We start from the raw sequence: 21,000 nt of genomic DNA, 5'->3' as shown, positions 1-21,000 counted from the left end.
TAGGTGACGAATTGGAGGACTGAATGGGGCGACGCTGGTAGTGCCTGAAGCGAGAAATCCGAATCGAAAGCACACGCAGCTGAATACCTGATATCTAATGAGCTTTAGAGGAAATAAAAATTGGATAATCTGATAGGGAAATACCTAAAGTATACGATCGATCAAAGAAATCACCGACTTTTACGTGCTATCGCGAAAAATGTCCAAGGAAGTGGACAAAACGCGTGTTGATCTGAGACGGACGCTCGACGAACGCGAAATTTGGACTTAAATCCGACGGGATATGCCTGATATTCCACGACTTTTATTAGAAGCTTTACTGATATCAACAGATAGATCAAGGATCAGTCTACTACCTTTATCCGAGACTTTAATGACAAGATTGTGGTGCAGGTAATGGTTGTTGATTGAAGAGCAATTATCGCCGAAGCCATTCGACGATTGCACCAAAATGCGCCCGAATGACCTCAGACGCTTCGCGAAGAGGCCTCCCAGCTTAGTAATCCTGAACCTACCAAGACTTACCAAGACCTACCGAGCCAATCAGCTTTCTAGTGTGTCTCACCTACTCCGCCACCCCCCAGCCCCTGAGCGAAGTCTGAGAGCTGAGATAAACCCCTTCGACTATTTTCTTGTCACAACCATCGCGCTCTACTCTAAAAGGCAATATTTGAGCTACCTACAGGGTACTGGTACGAGCGCAGGTCACAAGTACTGTCCCCAAGACTCTAAAGCTGAGATAAACCTTGAGCACATGAAAGTCACAAGTCACAAGTCACGAAGTACCGAAGACTAGGTAGGAATGCTGTCCCACAGCGCCTCGGTCCCACAGGTACAGAGTCGTGCAAATCTCGAAAGGGAAATTCTCAGCGGTGTCAGTTGCACTAGTCCACTGAGAATTCCCTTATTCAGTTCCGACGTTTTCCCGCCCCCCCACCAAACAAGAAGCGGGCATCCTCGGCATCGCATTGTCCTAACGGGGCCAGACCCCTCACTCTCTTCACCTGCTCCCCACCACATCACACCCCACCGAAATAACATCTCGAATCTAGAGCTCGGAGCATCACACGCTCACGAAACAGCCCTTGTACCCTCTACAGGCAAGGCAAGGCAAGGCAAGGCAAGGCCAAAGCTCTTAAACCGCACTAGAAACATTTCGACTATACCGGAAAAAACTTGCTCTCATGTCACGATGCGAGCTTCTCCAGGTTCCCTATTGTTCTACGTCTCTCTCCCTCTCATGTCTGGCTAATCACGGTAGACGTAATGTCATAGACCCATACTCTACATGCTACCTATCCACGGCCGGAGAAAAGTATGGGGACACTAGGTTTAAAACGCTGCTTAGGCATGTACTAGTGTACCGCTCGCAGAACGTTTCTGGCAATTTACACCGGTAGGGCAAAAGCTTGCTTTAAAGAGTTTATACTGAGTTATGTCGTGCGGTGGTTGCTCGAATTCTATTTATCACTTCGTCCCCATCATCTGCTTGTAGTTCTGTACTTCAGTCCTTTCATATTTTTCGATCAATCACTTCCTTCTCACATTCGCATCTCGAGTTACGTTTTTCGAACACCGAAGTACGAGCAGCTGTCACACAGAGCACTCAAACCCTAAAAGCTCAAATATCCTCGATCTCGACTTAAAAGTTCCTCATCTTCTTTTTACATCACCCACACATTCTTCACTATGGCCCCTTCAGCAATCAGCGTCTACCCCCAACGCGATGGCGCTGATCTCGAGGAGGTCTCTGACCTGGTAGATGAGATCAATGTCATGAAAGCCGAGATCAAGAAGAAAGAAGCCAAAGCCGCCACCGACGAGAAGGCTCGCTTCGACGTTGAGAAAGACAAGACCCAATTCCGCAACTACCTCGAGAGCAACACCAGAGTTTACGGCCTCTACAAGACCCAGCACGAGAATCAGACCGTGGCATTCAACCGCGAGGTCCGTGAGAAGTTCCGCACCACCACCCGCGCTGAGATGACCGTCTGGGAAGCCATGGAGAAGCTCAACACCTTCATCGACGAGTCTGATCCCGACACTAGCCTCTCCCAGATTGAGCACTTGATCCAGTCTGCTGAGGCTATGCGCAGAGATGGCAAGCCCCGCTGGATGCAAGTCACTGGCCTCGTCCACGATCTCGGAAAGCTTCTCTTCTTCTACGGTGCCAACGGCCAATGGGATGTCGTTGGCGATACCTTCCCTGTCGGCTGTGCCTTCAGTGATCAGATCGTCTATCCTGAGACTATGAAGGGCAACCCAGATTACAACAACCCTGAATACAACACTAAGTACGGTATCTACGAGCCTGAATGTGGTATGGACAACGTCATGCTCTCGTGGGGTCACGACGAGTACTTGTATCATGTCTTCAAGGACCAATCCACCCTTCCTGATGAGGCCCTCGCTATGATCCGCTACCACTCTTTCTACCCATGGCACCAACAAGGTGCTTACGAGTACTTTATGAACGAGAAGGATCATGCAATGCTGGCGGCTGTAAAGGAGTTCAACCCTTATGATCTGTATAGTAAGAGTGACGAGGTTCCCAGTGTTGAAGAACTCAAGGTATGTGGTGTCTTAAACTTCGTTTAGCAAGTCACATAAACTAACTCATTTTCTCACAGCCATACTACCTCGATCTCATCGATGAGTTCTTCCCACAGAAGGTCATCAAGTGGTAGATCAGTCTGTCTTGACCTAGTGAGGTCACAGTCAGATCATGCATATCAAAAATAGGAAGTGAGCAAGGAGTTACAGCGTACAGTGAACTAAGCATCTTAGAAATGAAGATTAAGATCACGCTTCTAGCAGCTAGATCATAGTTTCAGGCAGAGCTAGATATTCACGATTTTTTTTTCTTTTTTAAGCAAGGAACTCTCATATAAGGAATAGAAAGCTCGAATAGGCTAGGATTATATGTCTAGGTAGCTGGTATTAGATATAACATAGGGTGTTCTGATCATGATAGATAATATGATTAATCTTGAATTATGTGATAAACTGATCACGTAGGCAAGGCTGACGTCGCAAGGCTGCGAACCTAAGCGTCGAGGTCATTTAGGTGGAGAGTTATACAGCGAACCTAGGACTAGCCTAGTCGTCCTTTCCGGGCTTCCTGAGTGCTACTGTAACTAACCGCTTAAACCGGCTCAGACAGTGGTGCAGCTGAATAGACCAATTGAAGAGCTTGGTGTATATTAGAGCCAGAATATCTGTTGCGGCCTTTAAGACTCTGTTGGGGATTCCGTCCTCCCCTGGGGCCTTGTCTGGGGGGGCGTCTCTCAGTGCTTCTCGAACTTCCCACTTGTTGATTGGAGTCCATCTCTCCGCTGTCATGGGGTAGTTGTAGAAGTACGTGTCGGTCAGGTCCGCCTCTGGGGGCTGTGAGAAGAAGGTGGCTCTCAGCGCTTCCGCTTTGCCTTCTGTATCTTCCGCCAACTCTCCATTGCTTTTCCTGATATCTGGCGTGAAGGATAGGGCCTTGGTACCCTTTTGTCTTGTCCATCTCGCCAGTGACTATAACCCCTTCTTATCCCGTACACTTGACACCCTTTCTCTGTGAATGTCTCTTTGGGCGACTCGAATCGCTTTCTTTCTAGCTCTCTTAGCTGCTGTGAAATCCCACAGGTCTTGAATAGGACTCCCGACCTTGTTCTATTGTCGCTGAGCTCTCTTAACCTCACCCCTCATCCACTGCCTCTCTACAGGCCTTTGTGAACCGTGGGACTATTCTTTCAGTGTACTCCATCTCTACTGTAGCTGACGTTGCCGCCTGTTGCGTTGCTTCGATCACTCTGTTGGTGATATCGTCAAGTTCTGTGGTTGTGATCACAGCGTCAATTTCAGCTATAAAGGGTAAGAGCTCCTGTAGTGTACTCTGGAAGGTCACCTGATCTATGGTCTTGTAGTCTCGCTGGCGGACTATAGGAGTTCTGGAATAGTTCATTGAGATCACTGTCTCGATCGGCAAGTAGTCTGATGCTATATCTAACTCCGGAACCACTCTGCAGGTAGCTAGCCTGTCTATGAGTTCGACGCTGCACTAGCTAAGGTCAATCGCAGTGCCTCGGAGGTTTGACTGATTATCTGCCCTTAGTCGAGTGACTGTACCTGCTGGTAGGGCTAGTTCGAGGCCATAGTCCGCTATTATACTCCTCACAGTCTCCGCGTGCGTTCTCATGGCGGGGCGGCTGTTTAGTAGTGGCAGGTTTCTAAACCATTCTTCGTGGTACACGTTAAAGTCCCCTACTACTATTTGACTGTTGTCTCGGAATTTCTTGAGGGCAATATCAAGCTCTGGCAGTATGCTCTCCCGGGGTATTCCCTCCCGGACTCCATTTGTATACGGGTCTGACACATTGTGTGGGTTATATACGTTGTATACCGTGATTGTCTTTGTTGTTTTTCCCCTGACTTAACTGTGATATGTGCTAAGCTCAGGTGAGGTCCTCTCCCTGTGATTCGAACAGGGACTGAGCTAGGGTGGATTTTACTGTGGATAAATAAGCTGACCAGTGGTCTCTCAGCGTTAGCTAGGTAGGCCTTGAACTGTCCCTAAGATGAGTTGTGGGTAGCCCTCTTATTATAGTTGTTAAGCCATGGTTCTTGGATTATAATAACGTCGTATTTCCAGGTCTTCTCGTTTCAGAGCAGAAGGTTCATCACATCGTATGACTTCTGCACGTTGTACTGTAGAATAGAGAGTGTTTTGTGGTGGTGTACACTCATTGGCGAGAGTTCTGGGTTTGTTGCCTTGTCACTATGCCTGTAGAGCTTGATGATGATGATACTGATTGAGCCTCCGACGACCCTGTAGTGGAGTTGGTAGAAAAGCTGGACTCTACCTCCTCTAATTCGGCCCCTGATCCTGTCCCTTTTGGGTCGGCCTTATCGACTGTAGCACTCTCAGCGATCAAGCTGTCGATTTCACAGTTAAGGTCCTTATCTCTTCCGGAGTCTATCAGCCTCTGGAGTTTCAGCGGTCCCATGTAGTCCTTGTGAGGCTTCTTTGGGGCCCTTTTGAACTTGCTGTTAGTCTTGGGCCTTGTTACCACTGTGTACCTGTCGCTCAGTTCCCCGTCCTCTGTTGGTTTAACTAGGGAGCTCTAGAGCTTACGAGCCACCGGCTTCAGCATCCTCCTTGGTTCTGGGGCTGGGTCCGGGACCGTTACTTTGGGGGCCAGGGATTCACCGAATACCCCCTCTATGTTCTTTGGCATCTTAAAGCGGATGTGTTGCCTTGAGGTCTTTAGGAGGTTGAAGATCGGTGAGCTCTGGCTTCTGTCTATATCCATAGCGTCCCCTCCAGCAGTCTCCGGTATCAACTCTGGTGTCGTGGCCAGTGTGGTTAGTGCTGGTGTTGCTGGTGAGGGGGGGTCAACTGTCTGCTACCCCTCTCTGATACTGATAGTGTTAGCGTCGGAGTGCTGGGAAACAGTAGCTCCTTTGCTGGCTGTTGCTTTTCCTGTACAGCTCTTTCTATGACCTTCTTCCGCTATTTGCATTCTCTGTAGAATACCGGGTGGTTACCCTTGCAGTTGCTGCACTTGTGGGTGGTAGTGACCTTTGGTTCGGGGTGCTCCTTGGTCTGGTGCTCCTTCGATCCACAGAAACCGCATTTCCTCACAGCCGCACACATGCGTGCTGTGTAGTCGAAGCCGTAGCAGTTGAAGCACTGCACTACCTGAGCTTTTCGGCTGTATTGCTAGGTCGCTTGTTGGGGCGCCCTCCCAAACCATTCTCTGTGCTGCGATGCATGCGTTAGCGATTTCCTTGCTGTATAATTCCACTACTATTGCATTGTGTATCTTCCCCGGCTTTGCCTTTGAGAGCCACTTTACTCTCTTAATAGCGCTTGCCGAGTACAGCAGGTTGGGGTTGTTACAGAACAGCGTGTTGATCGTCTGTTCCTGGTTTATCATGTCCACGCTTTTAATCGGGATACTTGATACTACCACGCCTCATGTCAGTACTATCACTTCCACCCCTTCTCCCAGGAGGCTTTGCCACTCCCTCCCTTGATGGATTAGTCTCTCTGCTACAGCTGCATTCTCAGCGTATATAAAGACGTCTCGACTATGTATCAGCCTCGCCGACTCCACCTATCGTGGCAGGGTGGCTGGGGTCGACGCGGTAGCCCGACTGCTATTGTTGTTGTGGCTGATGCGGTTCCCTAACACGCTAGTGATAGCGATATTAGCCTGCTCGACGATATGCTCGTTCAGCTTGAGCTGGTCTCAGAGCAGTTTCTTTATGGTTTCGCTGTTAACAGCAAGTTGTATCTCCCTTGTAGTGATGCTGTTGATTTAAGAGGCTCTAGCTGTAGACGTAGAAGACACTGTGGCAGCTCCTCTTGCAGTGATTCCGCTGCTGGCCACTGACGTGTATGACTGTCTCCCCTCATGTGCCTGTGGTCCTGTACTCGTAGTGGAATGTGTCTCCCGAGCTGGGGAGTTACCCTTGCTGAGTAGTTTGTGCAGTGATACAGTCTGCTGTTTATGCTAGGCCGCGATGTCTACTTGGAGCTGTTGGACCGCCTTCTAGACTGCGTCCTGCCTGTCTTGTTTCTCTGCTACCTCAAAATAGGTGATGATTGAGTCTAGGAATAAGACTGCTGTTCCATGAGGTATGTCAACCTTGCGTTTGGCTCCTGAGTTGCATGCTGCTTTGAGTTGACGCGCCTCCTTATTGAGGTTTGACGCGTGAATTTTCCTGTCTGCACTCTTCCTGCCCACGACGAGCCAGGGAGAACCTGAAGTCGGTGCTATAGGGGCAAGAAGCCTCTAGGATTCAATTCCCGGGATTTGTTTTGCCGTACAAGGCGTGGTTGTTGAGTTATTTCCAAAAATTAAGTTTGATCAAAAGATGATGAAGCCCCTCCCTATAGCTTGGCCCCTAATTTCACAAAGTACTTTTCAAGGGTAGCCCAGCTGTGAAATTCTGATTTCCACCGAGTCCTTTCCCGGGTAACCAGGTTGTGTATTGTACCCTGTAACCAAGCAAGGCCCGCATTCTGCAACAACAACTAGACTCCTAAGAGGCAACAGGCAAGTTCGAAAGACATCTAAAGGACCGTCGGTCCTCCTCTGCACCTCAGGCTACTTAGGGGCAGCTCCCACAGGTTCTAAGCCATCTGTGGCAAGGCATCATAGGTCTGTTGCTCATGTGCCAGTTGGTAGGTTGCCAAGAGGTCTTCGTCGACGTCGTCATCGTTGTCGATTAGGTCCCAAGGAGCGTCTTCTGTGTGCCGGGAGATATCATAGATGTTCTCCTGCACTACCGGCGCTGGGGGAGGCATGTGGTTATCCCAAACCAGAAAGCGGGCGGTCGGAGTGGAGACGCCATCAGGGCTATCAAAGTAGTCCTGGTTTCCTCCCAGAGAAGAGAACAAATGGCGAAATCCCTCCGGAGTACGCTGGCGGTTTCTGTCCCAGAGAGTACTTGGTTCCCCGGGTTTAGGCGCACGACAGTTCGACTTTTGTGCCCATGGGAGGTACGCTGGGGGTCGTTCTGCAGCGTATTCGGCTTCAGGTGTGATAGGCCGGCTAGGTTCTGTGGAGCCTCCAAACTCAGGCGTTGGCCCGCTACGACGGAGTTGCCAGTCTGGCATAAACTCTCCATCAGGGGTAGGAGCCGCAGGCCCTGGGTCCGGTGTAGGTGTCCTTGGCACTGGTGTGTTACCTGTAAAGCCAGAAGGTCCTTCTCCATTTCCAGTGAGTAAGTTGATACTGACCTGTTGGCGAAGTCCGCGCTGTCGTCCTCTAGAGCTTGAACCACCGTGGGGTGAGGAAGAGCGCGAGATTGGGGACGTAGAGCGTCCTGGAGCCGGAGAAGCTGAGCGAGACGAAGATCGAGTGCTTAGTCGAGGAGTACTTGGGGTGTTGCGAGGGGTATTACGGGAGTTGCCCCTCGGAATGTGTCGTTCCCAAAGGATTGGAGTTCCGTGTTGGTTACTGAGTAATTCAATTTCTGTCCACGGGAATTTCCTCCAGTTTTCGTTTCCAAGAAGATGCTGAATCCACCTAGAGCAGTGCTGTAGGCAGACACCGTCGTTGTTACCCGTGCCGTGACCTACGACGTATAGGCGGGAGGTCGACAAGCTACTCCAGTGAGCGAGACAGTGCTGGATGAACAACTTCTGTCCTGAGAGAAGACCTGATTTGTGCTTCTCGTTTGGAGTAGGAACAATATGGTTTGGGTCGTAGATCACCAGGTATCGGCGCTCGTCAGAAATTACCCCGACCATCCCTACCCAGGCGTGGATAGGATCGAGTTTAGCATCCTTCCCTTAGCCTACCCAGTTACGTTCAGGGGTAGTCCAAAGGGCGATATGGTGTTGCGCCGGTCCGTTGTCTAGGTGTTCAGTGGAGAAGTTGGTGAAAGTAGAGAGCGTTTTGAAGTTTTGCATGTCTCTAGTAGACTTTTCTTTAGCCTTCCTGTTAGTGTGGGCAAAGGGGTATTGAACCAGCCGGAAGTTTGACATGCTTTTCAAGTCGGAGGAGAAGACAGTGTTGTAGCACTCGATGGAGTACATCAGTAGAGACAGATGTCCACTAGTTCCATATAGCCAAAAGAGTCTTGGAGCTCTTCAGGGAACGGTAGGAGTTGCCAGGTGGGATCAATAGCGTTGGCAATAGCTTCATCGCTTTGTAGGAGCCTCCGAAGATGAAACCAGAGGCCACGGTTGTAGTTCTGACTGAAATTAGGCCTGCCAAATGAGTCGTGGGCAGCGTCATCTTGGATATCAGCTTCTCTATTGTAGCGATTGATAGTGTTCCTAGCATAAAGAGCCCTCTGAACCTGGTTCTTTTCAAAGCCGGCTTTTTGATATTGGGCCGTAGTTCTGGCGAAGACGATAGGAGCCATGGTGGAAAGATTCTTATTTAGATCGCTTGATGTGAAGAAAAAGAAGAGGAGCTTGAAGAGATTAAGTGCTTGGAAGATAGGGATAGCCGGGTTGATAGGCCAGGTACGGGCCGTTGTTGTAGCGTGTGGCAGCGGTAAAGGTGCGGGGTTAGATTGCTATAATCCTGGTGGCAGGGAAAGGTGGGTCTGGAAATTTGAACCGCAATTTCTTTGCCCCCACTCGATCAAACCTCCCACCCTTCAAGAGTAACAGCCTTTCGACACAGGTAAATAAAGGACTGCCACTCAAAGCGGCACTGACCGTAGAATGGAGTATGAACGTTCGTTCTGACTAAATCCCTGCGCCAGTCACGTTTAAATAGCGATATCTCTACAACGCGATATGCTATTGACATGATTTTTTGACTAGGAGATGCGGAATAACCTGAAATAATTAATTCTAGAGGTTACAGTTGTGCGACATGTTAAAAAGTAGTTGTGCATAGCTTTGTTGATATGCCAGTGGTACTTGGTGGTTTGCAAAGATGCTTATGCACGTGATTGTTTGACAAGCTGTCAAACAGGAGTGACGTAGTGTAGGCAAGCTGTCACAATGGTAAGCGACTTTGCAAACAACTCCCTCCGACAGGCCAGTCTTACATACTTAATAGCTTTGCACTCCAGCGACAGAATAATTTGAAATCTACATCAAAAGAAAGCTGAGTCTTAGATGTACATGAAGATAATTTTTTTATTACTACATGTGGAGGCACTCAAGTGTTGTGTTTAGTTTAGAGGAATCTACTCTGAGTTGGGGATATCTTCACTTTAGCGAGTTGTGGCTGCAAATTCAGTTGTTTGCTACCTCACTAGCGCCAAGGCAGCAGCTTCACCGCTTTTACGATTATATAAAGGCCTCCCCCCTACTTTTCCAACCTTCTTTCTTTCCTCCTTCAACAACACCTCAACCTTGTAGTCAACTTCCACCTCTACCTGCACCTCCACCTCCCTCTCTTACTACAGCTTCAAACCTTCAGTACTCCCTTCTATATTGTCTCCTACCCTTGCTGTCGTCTAAACAGTATTCCCACGCGTTCAGTACTCACCTTTGCTGTTGAACTCGTCAAACTCCAACCTGTTTCAAGATTCTTCATAACTAAGCACCTCCACCTTCCTCACGTTACTTAAGCTGGCCTGCTTTTAGTTTGCTATCGTCTCCAACTCCAACTTCAACTTCAACTCCAACTCCAACTTCAACTCCAAGTTCAAGAATATCTACAAGTAAGCTCTCTCACCTTCAGTACTTTTGCTTTCTACTTCTCACAGTTCATCTCTCTCTCAGCCCATGTCTCTCCTACTTAGCTTTTCCAGGCTAGTCAGTTGGTGGTTCTCCTCCTCATCTGCTTAGGCTCTTGTGCCGGACAGAGGTGCCAATGGATCTTCTTCAACACTTGATTCTCCCACTGCTCTCTAGCAAATGGTTGACTCTGCTATCAGAAGCCTTGTGTTGTTGCGTCCTGAAGGTAGTGTAAAGAGATGCTGTGCTCTGTGTGTTAACGTCGAGCTGCTCCGTCTTCCTCGCGGTCTCTTTATATTACTAGAAGGCAAGTGAAAGGGTAAAAGCCTCTCGGGAACATTCCTATTCAGCTCTGTTAAGCTGTAAACCACTGACTTGACGGCCTTGGCCTACTTAGGAAGTTCTCTCTCACTTTACTTGTTGATCAAACTGACCACTGTCTAATTCAAGGCCACTTCACCGGCTCCATCGTTCAAGGCCACCTCGCCGGCTCCATAACTATATAACTCAGGGGGAGGATGGGAAATACCTTGGGAGGCTAGGAAATACCTTGGGAGGCTGGGAAATACCTTGGGAGGCTGGGAATTACCTTGGCTATATCTGTTTCGGGAAGTACTCTCTCACATTGCCTCCTGATTAAGCTGACCACTGTTCAAAGCAGCTCCTTCCTCGATCTAAGGCCACTTCGCCGGCTCCCTTCGTTAACAACTCACAAGGCTTGTTTGTAATAACGCTGGAGGTGTCATCTCTTATTGTCCTTTTGCAAGGCACCACGGGTAATCTCAACCTCCCACCACTGCGGAGAGGTTACCTAACCTTGCAGAGGAGTATTGACAGCCTCTTTCGCTGTTACTTGCTAGCCTTGTGAGCTTTATCTGTCTGGCTAAGTATCGTTATTTGCTTTCAACTTACTTGTGTCAAGAACAGCTAACAAGCCTCAGATAGGGTCAGCCTGTGGGACAGGCTTGCGCTGGGGATTAACTGAGTCAGGCTAATCGCACCGTAAGACGCATCGCTGTGACGTGACTGCCCACTGCCCATTGCAACTTCGCCATCGCTATCGCCTTCGCCTTCGCCATCGCCTTCGCCATCCCTATTTGTTATTGTAGTTGTATGCTGACCTTCAAACTTCAATCAGCTTTAGGGGGCAGCCAAGGAGCCTGGTTGCCCAGCAAAGGAGTGGGCCCTCACTCCTCTATGGACCAGCAACACTCGACTTCGACTATGTGGACCAGTTCTATCGACAGCCTAAGTGGTTAGGCGGACTGGTCCTATCCAAGGCTGAACACACTTGAGGCTTTGCTAACATGCTTAGGCACTTATCAATTCTTTAGCAACTCTAACACGATGGCTGCGTTGAGCTTGCTCTCCTTGGGGAGCAGGTGATCCTGTCGAAGTCGTGGCGAGGGAGGGCTACTGCGGTAGTCTGAACAAGCGGAGCTCTGCGCCCCTTTGGTGCTCTGCCGGAACCATCGGAAAGGTGTCAACTAAGTTTGGTGTTGGCCAAGACTGCATCCGACAGTCGTAACCATAATCCTGATACTGGCCTTGGTATGTTGGTTTTGGTAATACCTGCCGCTCCCCTCTTTGCGAATCGGTTCCTTGAAAGGGCTTCTTTCCCACTGTGGATTAGTTCCTTGAGAGAGCTTCCTTACAAAGAGAGGGGAATCAAGTGGTCAATTGGATATCTGTTGCGTCAGGTACCTTTAGACTACTGTTGTGGTTCTTACTCAATCGATTGAACTAATCTACATTATAGAAAGTGCTCTGCAAGCATGATCAAGGTCTCTATCTCGTGAGAGGAAGTTAGGATGCTGAGCAAAACGCTGCAAGTCAAATGGAGACTCAAAGAGTAACCCTCCAAAAGACTTCACGCGCGAGACAGCTACATATGACAGGCCGATAGTAAAGTCCTTCTTGTTAAGGTTCATAACCACCTTCAACGGAGTAAGGCCTTGACTCTTGTGTACTGTCATTGCCCAGCCCAACCGAATAGCAAACTGTGTTCTACTACAGCTCTGCCCTTTCCACATGAATTCCCTCATAACCTCAAAAATTGGTACACATCCTGTTTCTTGAAAAGCTGGGCCATTATAGTCATCCATCTCTACAAGGAGAGCAAATGGACGATCTTTAGATGGATCTGTGCCTTCAGCCCAAACAGTGTCCTTAAGAGTTCCCATAGAACCGTTCACTAGACCTTTTCCAGTCCAGAGGTTGTCTTGTAGCATAATCCGAGCTCCGACAGCAAAAGGCAACTCAGCAGCTAGGTTTTCTGCATCATCCATAGGCGCATTCTTGGCTTGTGGACCTGTGTGAAGGGCGGATATCTTCTTAATCGGCTCACCAAGATCTCTAAGCTGTGTGAGGTTGTAATCTCGCACCTCTGTTCGTGTAGCATAGATGTGGAAGGCATCATCAAACGATGCTCTCTCCTCAGTCGACAGGTTATTGGCAACACGACGGAGTAAGAACTCCCACCCTTCCTCTCTAAGCTGGCCAGTTCGTAATTGATTGAGTGTGTTCTTGAAAGTCCGGGCCTCTTCATCCTCTCCCTCTTGCCATATAACCTTCAAAAGCCGCACTGTGGTTTTGAATAACTGATATGCCATGTGGCCCCGCCAGTGTATATCTTTCCATGGCTTCTAGCCTTTCTCTCCCTGGTGTGGTAGTGAAAACAGCGGCAGTCCAGTGACTGGAGGCAATTGGAAAAAGTCACTAGCAAGGACAATGTTTATGCCCCCAAATGGCGCATCTCTATCCGGAAATATCTCAGTTAAACGCTGCCTAATCTGGGTTAAGAGCTTGAAATTAAGTATAGACTTTTCATCTATAATCAGATATTAAACGTGACGGAACTTTGCTTGTAACTGTGAGACAGTAGCACGAGACAACGGCTGGAACACCTTATTGACAGGGAGATGAAACAGGCTGTGGATGGTGATACCTCTGATGTTATGTGTAGCAACGCTAGTTGGAGCAGCACGAAGTACAGGATTCTCTCTGCTAGCGTGTGTAGCTAGGAGCTGTAAGTGGTAACAAGTCAAAAGGATAGCGTAGGTCTTGCCACTTCCGGCCTCCCCGTCCAAGTGAAGTAGAAGCTGATCAGGATCCTCTTGATCGTTGGCAAGTATATGTGTAAAATGATTGATCAGGGTGTTATAGAACTTCCTCTGCTCCAGATTAAGAGTATCTGGATTCATGTTTCCATTCGCTGGCACTGCAAAGTCGGTAGGATGTAACTCCTTTTGTATTTGCCACTAGTCCATTGAAAGATCTGGACATTTCCTAACATGTGCAGTCTAATCCTTTGCCTTATCAAAAACACGCTCCCTAAGGTCATCGAGATCTTCTCTCACAGAGATATCGTTGTTCGGGCCAGCGGCAGCTATTCCCTCCCAATCTCTTCCTTCTTCGTCTTCTTGACTAGCCCTGATGAGATCAATTTCCGGAATAATCTCCTCTTCAAGGTCAGGATCCTCCTCCCGAGCTCTCTCTAAGGTATCTTCGTAGTAGTCGAATGGGATGTCCTGACCGGCCTCAAAGTGTTCCCACGCCTCTTGATAAGACTTAAACTGGTCAAACTCCTCGTCTGGCATAGCTAAAAGCTGATCTGTCCTAGTGTGAGGCAAATGAAGCCATAGCTTCACACGAAAGAAATCCTCTAATTGATCCTTTTCAGGTGACGTCGAGTACCTTAGCCAGTAGTTAATCAATTGTGGTGCAGCTTTTGGACGCTCCTTCTTTTTGTACCAATCGAAAGAGGTAAGCCACTTGAAGAGCGAGACCTCTAGCAGCTCATCACCGCGACCTAAGTATCTCTCATACAGCGATTGCTGCTTTTTGACCTGGCGGTCCTCCAGAGCTACGCTCACGCTCTGTTCTGTAGAAGGGCGACAGTCTAATGTATAAACAGTACGAGAGGCTTGACATAGCGGTAGCCTAAGAAGGATATGACTGATCTCTTGTGCAGAGTAGTCTCGTTCCCCCACAAGCTTATTGAGAAACTTAGCAACAAAAGACAAACTTGGATTTCGGGCGTTTGTGTACTTAAGAACCTCTACCTTCAGTTCTTTGTACGTGTGAGAAGCTGTCTCTGGCTTAGAACAGTACTTCAGGACATAATCGACGAGACCACGGAAAGTAGTAACTGGCTGAATATCGAGGTTTGCAAGCTAAGCCAGCATAAGAGTTGCCGCATATGGGTTGCAAAATGGCTGATCTCGCTCAGCTGCGAATTGCTAGCGCTTTGGATTCATGTCTCGATACACCTCTGCCTTAGCACGAATCGTACGTGGGTAATAGAATCGGCAAAAATAATTGCTATTCTCGTCCACACGGATACAATAGATTGGCCGACAGCTGTGGTGAGTTTGTACATAGTTTAGAACCGAGATAAGGAAATCCTCAGTGTTCTGGATATCCTTAAGAGGTAAAGAAACAGGCTTCCTCCCATCAGGGTGCCGGGAAGGATTGGAATTCACAGCAGTGATCTTCTCTGCCTAGTATTCCGCGAATATCAGTCTGTTATCTTCGTCCTCGCAAGCTATCGGAGGAGCATTATCTCTGAAAAGACCAGTGCTATCGGCGTCAGGGATAGAATGGGGAACCCAATACACGCCATGGCAGTGTCCTGTACCTCGCATCTGGAATTCGATTCCGTACCAGAAGTCTTCATAGCTAAGGAATGGCTTAAGTACCATATCTTGAAACAGGGTTGTCCGCAGGTGGATATAGTGAGCAATAATATGAGGATTGGACTGTACTATATCACGCACAATCTTCTGCTTTTCTTCCTCTGGTGCGATGCTATATTCATCAAACCGCGGCAAGAGACGCTGCAAATCGTGCTACTGTATATCTGCACAACTAGTAGTCACAAAGACCGCTGAAGAATCGTTGATTGCACGAGCGTGTGTCTCTAGAGAGCTTCTCTTTGATCCCCAAAATGGTGGTGTCCTACGGAGGCATGCACCCTGCCGGACAATCTTTGGTAAGAGACCTTCGAAATTCTCCAGAGCCACTTCTAACTCGTCAAGACTTATACTAGCAAGTTCGGAGTTCTGGTTAACAAAGTATCGGCTTGTAGATATAGCCTTACTTCGTATAAGCTGGTTGAACAAGTAGAATTTGAAGCGAGGATGCTGTCTAAACCGGCTGTCATGAAATCGTAGCAAATGCTGGCCCCAGTCTTGTAGACTAACTGTTCTCCTGCGAGGGTTGTTGAAATCGGCTGCTCCGTACGGAAAGAGTGTTAGGAATGCCATAGCAAAAAGACGCTGAGTTCTCCCAATCTCATCAAGGGGTTGTGTTCTAAATGAGGGTGCTGGAATTGTCCGGGTTTTCTCAATATCCGCGCGGATAGCTGCTACCTCTGGGGTATCCTCTGCTAGATATGGAATAACTATATAGTCTGGAGGAGCTTGTAAGTTGTCGTCGTCCTCTGTGTCTTCATTGTTAACTCGAGGTTGTTGAGATATAGTCGGCTCATGGCTTTCTCTATCCACAGGAGTAGACGTAGGATCTTCAGTCTCCTCAATTCGAGTGATTTGATCAAATATATCACCATCCTCGGGATAGTGTTGTCTCAGTAGGTTATAATCCACAGTGATATCTTTGTAGTCAGGGTGGTTCTCCTTCAAGAACGCAAGCCAAACAGAGAGCTTACGCCGACTAACTTTGAAATCCTTGAGAAACTGGCGCCGAACCTGCTCGTTGCTATTAGCCGGAGCAAGTATAACCACATTAAGCTCAGCAGGTATCAGTGGAACTCTGTTACTAAACTTGACGTGGCTATTCATGAAAGCAACACAATGCCCTGTGTACTTGAACTGGAGACCACGAGCTCGACAGACCTGCATCTGTACATGAGTAGGAGATATGCAGATTTGCTCTATTTGAGAGAGCTCCGGTAGGAATACAGGAATATCCCCTGGGTCTATGTTGTTCTCCTTACTCATGAGATGAGGTAAGATATCAGCCTTGTCGCGCTGGTGACATCGTTAACAAATGTCTTTGGATAGTTTAATATCAATCCACGTTTCCCTACATCGATAACAATGGGTCATTTCAATACCTATTAACTTGGCGTGGAAGTCTGTGACCCTTTTCCAGTTCTCTGGATCAACTGGCCCTCCGTGGGCAGCTGTAGCTAGCCTCTCGACATGTTCCTGGGTCATCTGCCCCTGCAACGGAATATCTGCATAGTCGTGATCAGCGTCATTGAGATTGTAGTCGAAATCAAAGCTTTGTCTTGCTAGAGGAGGAGAAGATTGCAAGAAGGATTGTTGTGTTAACGAAGGTCTTGAAGGACGATATTCCGATCTAGGCGACGAAGGCACGCGTGATTCCGCAAAAGGAGAGTCGGAATTTGTAACAGGACATGGAGACGTAACAACAAACGGACTATTACCCCGACGATTAACTCTCTTAGCCCGAGAACTAATAGCAGCGGCCTTGCGCTGTTTCTTAGTAGTGGGAGACAGCTGGGAGTCGTTCCAGGCTATGAAACCAGCTTCGGGATCCGAGCTTTGCCTTGAAGAGGCAGGACTACTAGAACTAGGTAAATCACTACTGAGGTAAGGAGCAAGTGGCCTTAGGCTCTGCTCTACGTGGGGAGCATCATTCTTTCTCTTTAGTGGCCTACTAAGTCTTGTAGTGCGAACGACTGGTTTCTTGTAAGACCTTTACTTCTCCCGACACGCCACGCATTGAAGTAACTGTCTAGCACCTTTCATAAACTCAACAAGAGGCTTTTGAAAACCGCAACCGACACACTCCACTTCAGTCGTCGCCATAACATATGAAAAGTAAGGGAATAGAGCGGCAATAAGAGGCGTTGTAAATGGAGGGAAATACCACACGTAATACCGGACGTAAAGTGGGCCGGAGCAAAGATTTAGGAGTGCAGCCTGAGGCAAGAAGTAAGGAGGATACAGCCAATAACCAGTCACAGAGAGGCTGCTTATGTCATTGGAAAACATTATTGACCAATCAGAGAGCCAGGAAAAACGCTTGGCAAAAGTTGAAAATTTGACCCCCTCTGCCACCCAAAATCCGGCATTCAACCTGCCTCACGTGCGGGCGCGAGAATTTAGTAGAACTAACGTTCAATCATATGCAACAAACAGAATATTAACAGAGCAAAAACAAAGTTCACAAAATCAATTTTGAAAATTTCCGAAAAAATAGGACACTTCCTACATTAAAGACGAAACCACCGGTAGAGCAACGAGTTGCACAGTCACCAGCCTAGTTGGCATCTGAATAGCCCTGAAGTGTCTTGAGGTTACTGCTATAGACCAGCTTATATTCTTGAGTCAAGTAAAGGTAGCAAAGAATTCTCCTAGCGGCTTGCAAATGCTGAACTATCAGATTAGAGGCGAAACGGCTGACCATCGAAACAGAGAAGGCGATGTCTGGTCGAGAGCCTAACATAGCGTACATCAAAGAACCGATGATTTGCTGATATTCTTTGATCATATGCGGGTTGGCCCTGTAGTCTTCGTCCTCAGCGGTTTTAAGATTTGAATTGCCGGCTTCTATTGGTGTCAACATGTTCTGTGCTTCGTGCTATCCGAATTAGTGGACAATTTTGCGAATATATGATCTCTATCTGAGACAAAGAGTGCGATTTTGTCTGTCTCTAGTGACAGTCATGCCGAGGGTCATGCCGAGGTAGAAAGCCACAGCACCTAAGGCGGACATCTGAAACCGAGCAATTAAGGCCGCTTTAATATCATCTATCTCAGACCGGTCTTGTCCAGTGATTAAGAGGTCGTCGACGTAGATAGCAATAATAACCCCGTCCTTGCAGAAAACACTATAGTCGGAATTAAGTAGTTCAAAGCCATAGGTCTGCAGAAAATCTGCTAGTGTCTTGTACCAGACTCGCGGTGCTTGTTTAAGACCGTAGAGAGCGCGGTCGAGTTTGCAAATCTTATCCGTGCCATCTTCGAGCCTAGTAGGCTGTTGGTATAATAGCTGTCACGTTCTGAGTCACGTGATCGCGCACAGACTACATCTCATGTATATAAGGGGAACCTCCCTTTTACCCCTTAGGACAACACACAGAATACAATATACATTGGAAAACCCCCTTATAAGGCCGGCCCTTCTGTGTCAATTTACCCGATAAACCGACATAGGCTGTTCCATATACACTGTTTCCTCGACAGTGCTGTAAAGAAAAGCTGTTTTGACGTCCATTTGGTCGATTTCCCAGTCAAGAGCAGCAGCAATAGCAAAGATAAGCTTGTAGCTCATAGGCTTGACTACTGTAGCAAAGGTTTCGGCGTAATCAATCCCCTCCTTCTGCTGGTCTCCACAGACTACCCAACGAGACTTCCAACAGATGATGTTACCCTTAGGTCCGCGCTTGTGTTTGTAAACCCATCGGCTGTGATGGACTGATCACGATAGGCTGATCACGGGGGCGAGGCTGACGTCGCAAGGCTGCGAGGCCAGAGTCATACGGCAAACCTAGGACTAGCCTAGTTTGCTAGCAGCCGTATCTCTCCTACTTATTCTTAAGGCTCCTTAGGAACCTCTTCCTCTTGCTGTCTTTTCTACTTTGTATTGTAGCTACCAATGGACTTTCGTTGTGCCGTCACAACAACCCGTACAGCGAAGAAGGAGAGCTCTCATTTCGTCTCAAAGATCTCGCGTTTTAGAAATATCGGCATTAAAGGTATGACTATCTCACAATACCCTAAATCAGCACATTTTCCCTCCGCACCTCCATCTACATCTTCCCGAAGCCAAAAAGCCTAGGCGGTCGAGTCATCATCGTCCTAACTCTAATCACGCACGCTAAGTATCGCCTTGGGAGTCAAAGTTAATCCACTCAAATCTACTCGTATTTTCTAAGATCTGACAAGCTGTTGGGTGGGGACTGGAACGCGAATGCTGGCAGCATTGTCAGACTGCTCGTGTATAGCCCAGGCAATCTGGCCACTGGAATTTGAGCTAGGCAGATTGGAAGAGACAGTCCAGTTTGGAGACCATTTAGTATGAGATTCACAACTGCGGTTCAAGCGAGGTAAATATTTACATCCTTCTGGAATGCAGACCAAATATTCCAAAGTGATTCCATCCTAGCACGTCAATCGCGGGCTCGACATAATAGACAAGTTGTGAAAAAAAGTGTTAGTATCGTACCGGTGAATAAATAACAAGTGTATATCGATATATATCAAAATTCAAGGCTCAATTCAAAGGTGGTTAAAATTTTGTATTCCAAAGACTATCTAAGGGTCAGAATATATACCACTTCCCGAATAGCCCCGGATTCGCCTCCGAGAGGGGTCCGTCTCCTAACTAGGATTGCCTGTCCCCCTGATTGCCCCCTACATCTCCACTGTATAGGTCTGCGGACCAACATATACATCTAGATTCAATCTAGATTCAATCTATAGCTTAGAAGGCTTTGAATCACGCGCAACAACTACTTGAATGAGTCCATTAGGTCCAGATTGTGGCGCGTAAACCTCAGCATCCTTCCCAGTATTCTTAGTACCCTTATGCCATGCCAAGTCTATAGCAGTTGTTAGCTGATTCTGGCAGAATCTAGGGAACAGATGATGTAGAACATACCAATTTCAAAGTAATGCTTATTCGGGAGCTTATACTCGACTGTCCCGACTTCTGGAACAGCCGCTAGAATGCTTTCGCACATCTTGTACATGGTGTTCTGAACCGACGGGCTGTTCTCCTCGGCGAAAGTCTTCATAGTGATAGACCTAGCATCCGACCACGCCTGGTCGAACTTAGGGGTCGCAGCAGTCACTGCGCTTATCCCAGGGAATGTCTTCCATGCCCATGTCGCGTCGACATCCGTCGATAGGATCCTGTCCCAAACTTCTGGAAGTGTGGTGTATTCGTCGCGCACGAAGCCGTGGAATGCGGAGCCAGTGCTCTTCAGCACAAGCAGACCAACAATACTACTGCGAATGTCTATTCCTTTGCCCTTCTTAATAACTGCCTCGACGTTTCGTGTCTCGTTTCCGTCGCGGTAGAAGGAGTGAGGGTGTGGCTTGCCGTCGATCGTCATTCGTGTCCACCGGTGTGTGACAACGCTGACATTGGCAGTTGTGATGTGGGCATACTTCTCGATGAAATGGGTCCCGAGAATGCTAGCGAAAAGCTCGGGAGGAGTGACTGGGTTCTCCTTTGCCTTGATATATATGGTGTTCTTGATCGAATCTGTTGCGACGACTACGCTGTTATCGGCATTGGTATACCTAGAATTCTGTCAATGTTTGAAGTGAAAGTATAAGAAAGGAATGTGCGTACGATGTATCAATAGCACCCTCTAAGAGTACGCAGACAGTCATCTCAATGACCGTTTGGACGCCAGTACTCTGGTCTTTCTCGACCTTGTACACGCGGACATTGTCCTTGCCATATCGTGCGGACAAGATCACAGCAGACATTGTGTAGGTGATAGCGATTAATACTTTGAGTGACAAAACCTATGAACAGTCTGGAGGAAAATTAGGAAAGAGAGTAGCCCTGCCTGTCTAGGAGATATGAAAATGAGTAGAGCCAGACGAGGGGAAGCTCGATACTAAAGTAGTAAGAGCCAGCTTTAAGCTCTTATCAGGACGGCCTGACCAGGGCGCCGCGGGTTGGGCCGACCGATAGTTAAAAGCAAATCTTTGGCTATCACAGCCAGAGCATGATTCTCAATAATAGCTTACTATGAAATCTGGAGGCAGCTGCCCGTGTTGCTGCCCTATTATTGGTCTCGGTGTTATGATAGTCGTGAGGCTAGAAGGGCTTATCGGCGCTCTCCGACATACTCTGCGCTTCTCGCCTTGTTCAAATTTATCTTCAGTTAGTGGACATTCGTG

At 47.9% G+C, this 21,000-nt stretch overlaps 5 protein-coding genes across 5 annotated transcripts; 1 reads left to right on the top strand and 4 right to left on the bottom strand.

Moving 5' to 3' along the window:
* Nucleotides 1-646: 646 nt before the first annotated feature.
* ONS95_008589 (uncharacterized protein) lies at nucleotides 647-2,957 on the top strand. The gene is made up of 2 exons (XM_058502149.1): nucleotides 647-2,571; nucleotides 2,631-2,957. Exons 1-2 carry the CDS (start codon nucleotides 1,690-1,692, stop codon nucleotides 2,685-2,687), a joined length of 939 nt encoding a protein of 312 aa, XP_058349179.1. The 5' UTR covers nucleotides 647-1,689; the 3' UTR covers nucleotides 2,688-2,957.
* A 4,172-nt stretch (nucleotides 2,958-7,129) lies between these two features.
* Nucleotides 7,130-8,251, bottom strand: ONS95_008588 (uncharacterized protein; the record flags this gene model as incomplete). The annotated part of the gene is made up of 1 exon (XM_058502148.1): nucleotides 7,130-8,251. The coding sequence occupies one exon, from the start codon at nucleotides 8,249-8,251 to the stop codon at nucleotides 7,130-7,132; it is 1,122 nt and encodes a 373-aa protein (XP_058349178.1).
* A 287-nt stretch (nucleotides 8,252-8,538) lies between these two features.
* ONS95_008587 (uncharacterized protein) lies at nucleotides 8,539-8,871 on the bottom strand (the record flags this gene model as incomplete). The annotated part of the gene is made up of 1 exon (XM_058502147.1): nucleotides 8,539-8,871. The coding sequence occupies one exon, from the start codon at nucleotides 8,869-8,871 to the stop codon at nucleotides 8,539-8,541; it is 333 nt and encodes a 110-aa protein (XP_058349177.1).
* A 4,578-nt stretch (nucleotides 8,872-13,449) lies between these two features.
* On the bottom strand, nucleotides 13,450-13,746 carry ONS95_008586 (uncharacterized protein; the record flags this gene model as incomplete). The annotated part of the gene is made up of 1 exon (XM_058502146.1): nucleotides 13,450-13,746. The coding sequence occupies one exon, from the start codon at nucleotides 13,744-13,746 to the stop codon at nucleotides 13,450-13,452; it is 297 nt and encodes a 98-aa protein (XP_058349176.1).
* Nucleotides 13,747-19,360: 5,614 nt separating this feature from the next.
* ONS95_008585 (uncharacterized protein) lies at nucleotides 19,361-20,928 on the bottom strand. Its single transcript, XM_058502145.1, has 3 exons — nucleotides 20,441-20,928; nucleotides 19,742-20,388; nucleotides 19,361-19,682 (listed from the first exon to the last, which is right to left on the bottom strand). The coding sequence occupies exons 1-3, from the start codon at nucleotides 20,578-20,580 to the stop codon at nucleotides 19,558-19,560; spliced, it is 912 nt and encodes a 303-aa protein (XP_058349175.1). The 5' UTR covers nucleotides 20,581-20,928; the 3' UTR covers nucleotides 19,361-19,557.
* Nucleotides 20,929-21,000: the final 72 nt, after the last annotated feature.

The sequence above is a fragment of the Cadophora gregata genome (assembly GCF_030347475.1).
Source record: "Cadophora gregata isolate MNR1 chromosome Unknown scaffold_21, whole genome shotgun sequence".
In the NCBI taxonomy this organism is placed as follows: domain Eukaryota; kingdom Fungi; phylum Ascomycota; class Leotiomycetes; order Helotiales; family Ploettnerulaceae; genus Cadophora; species Cadophora gregata.
Note: the sequence above shows the minus strand (reverse complement) of the source record. Positions and strands in the feature narration are given on the sequence as shown.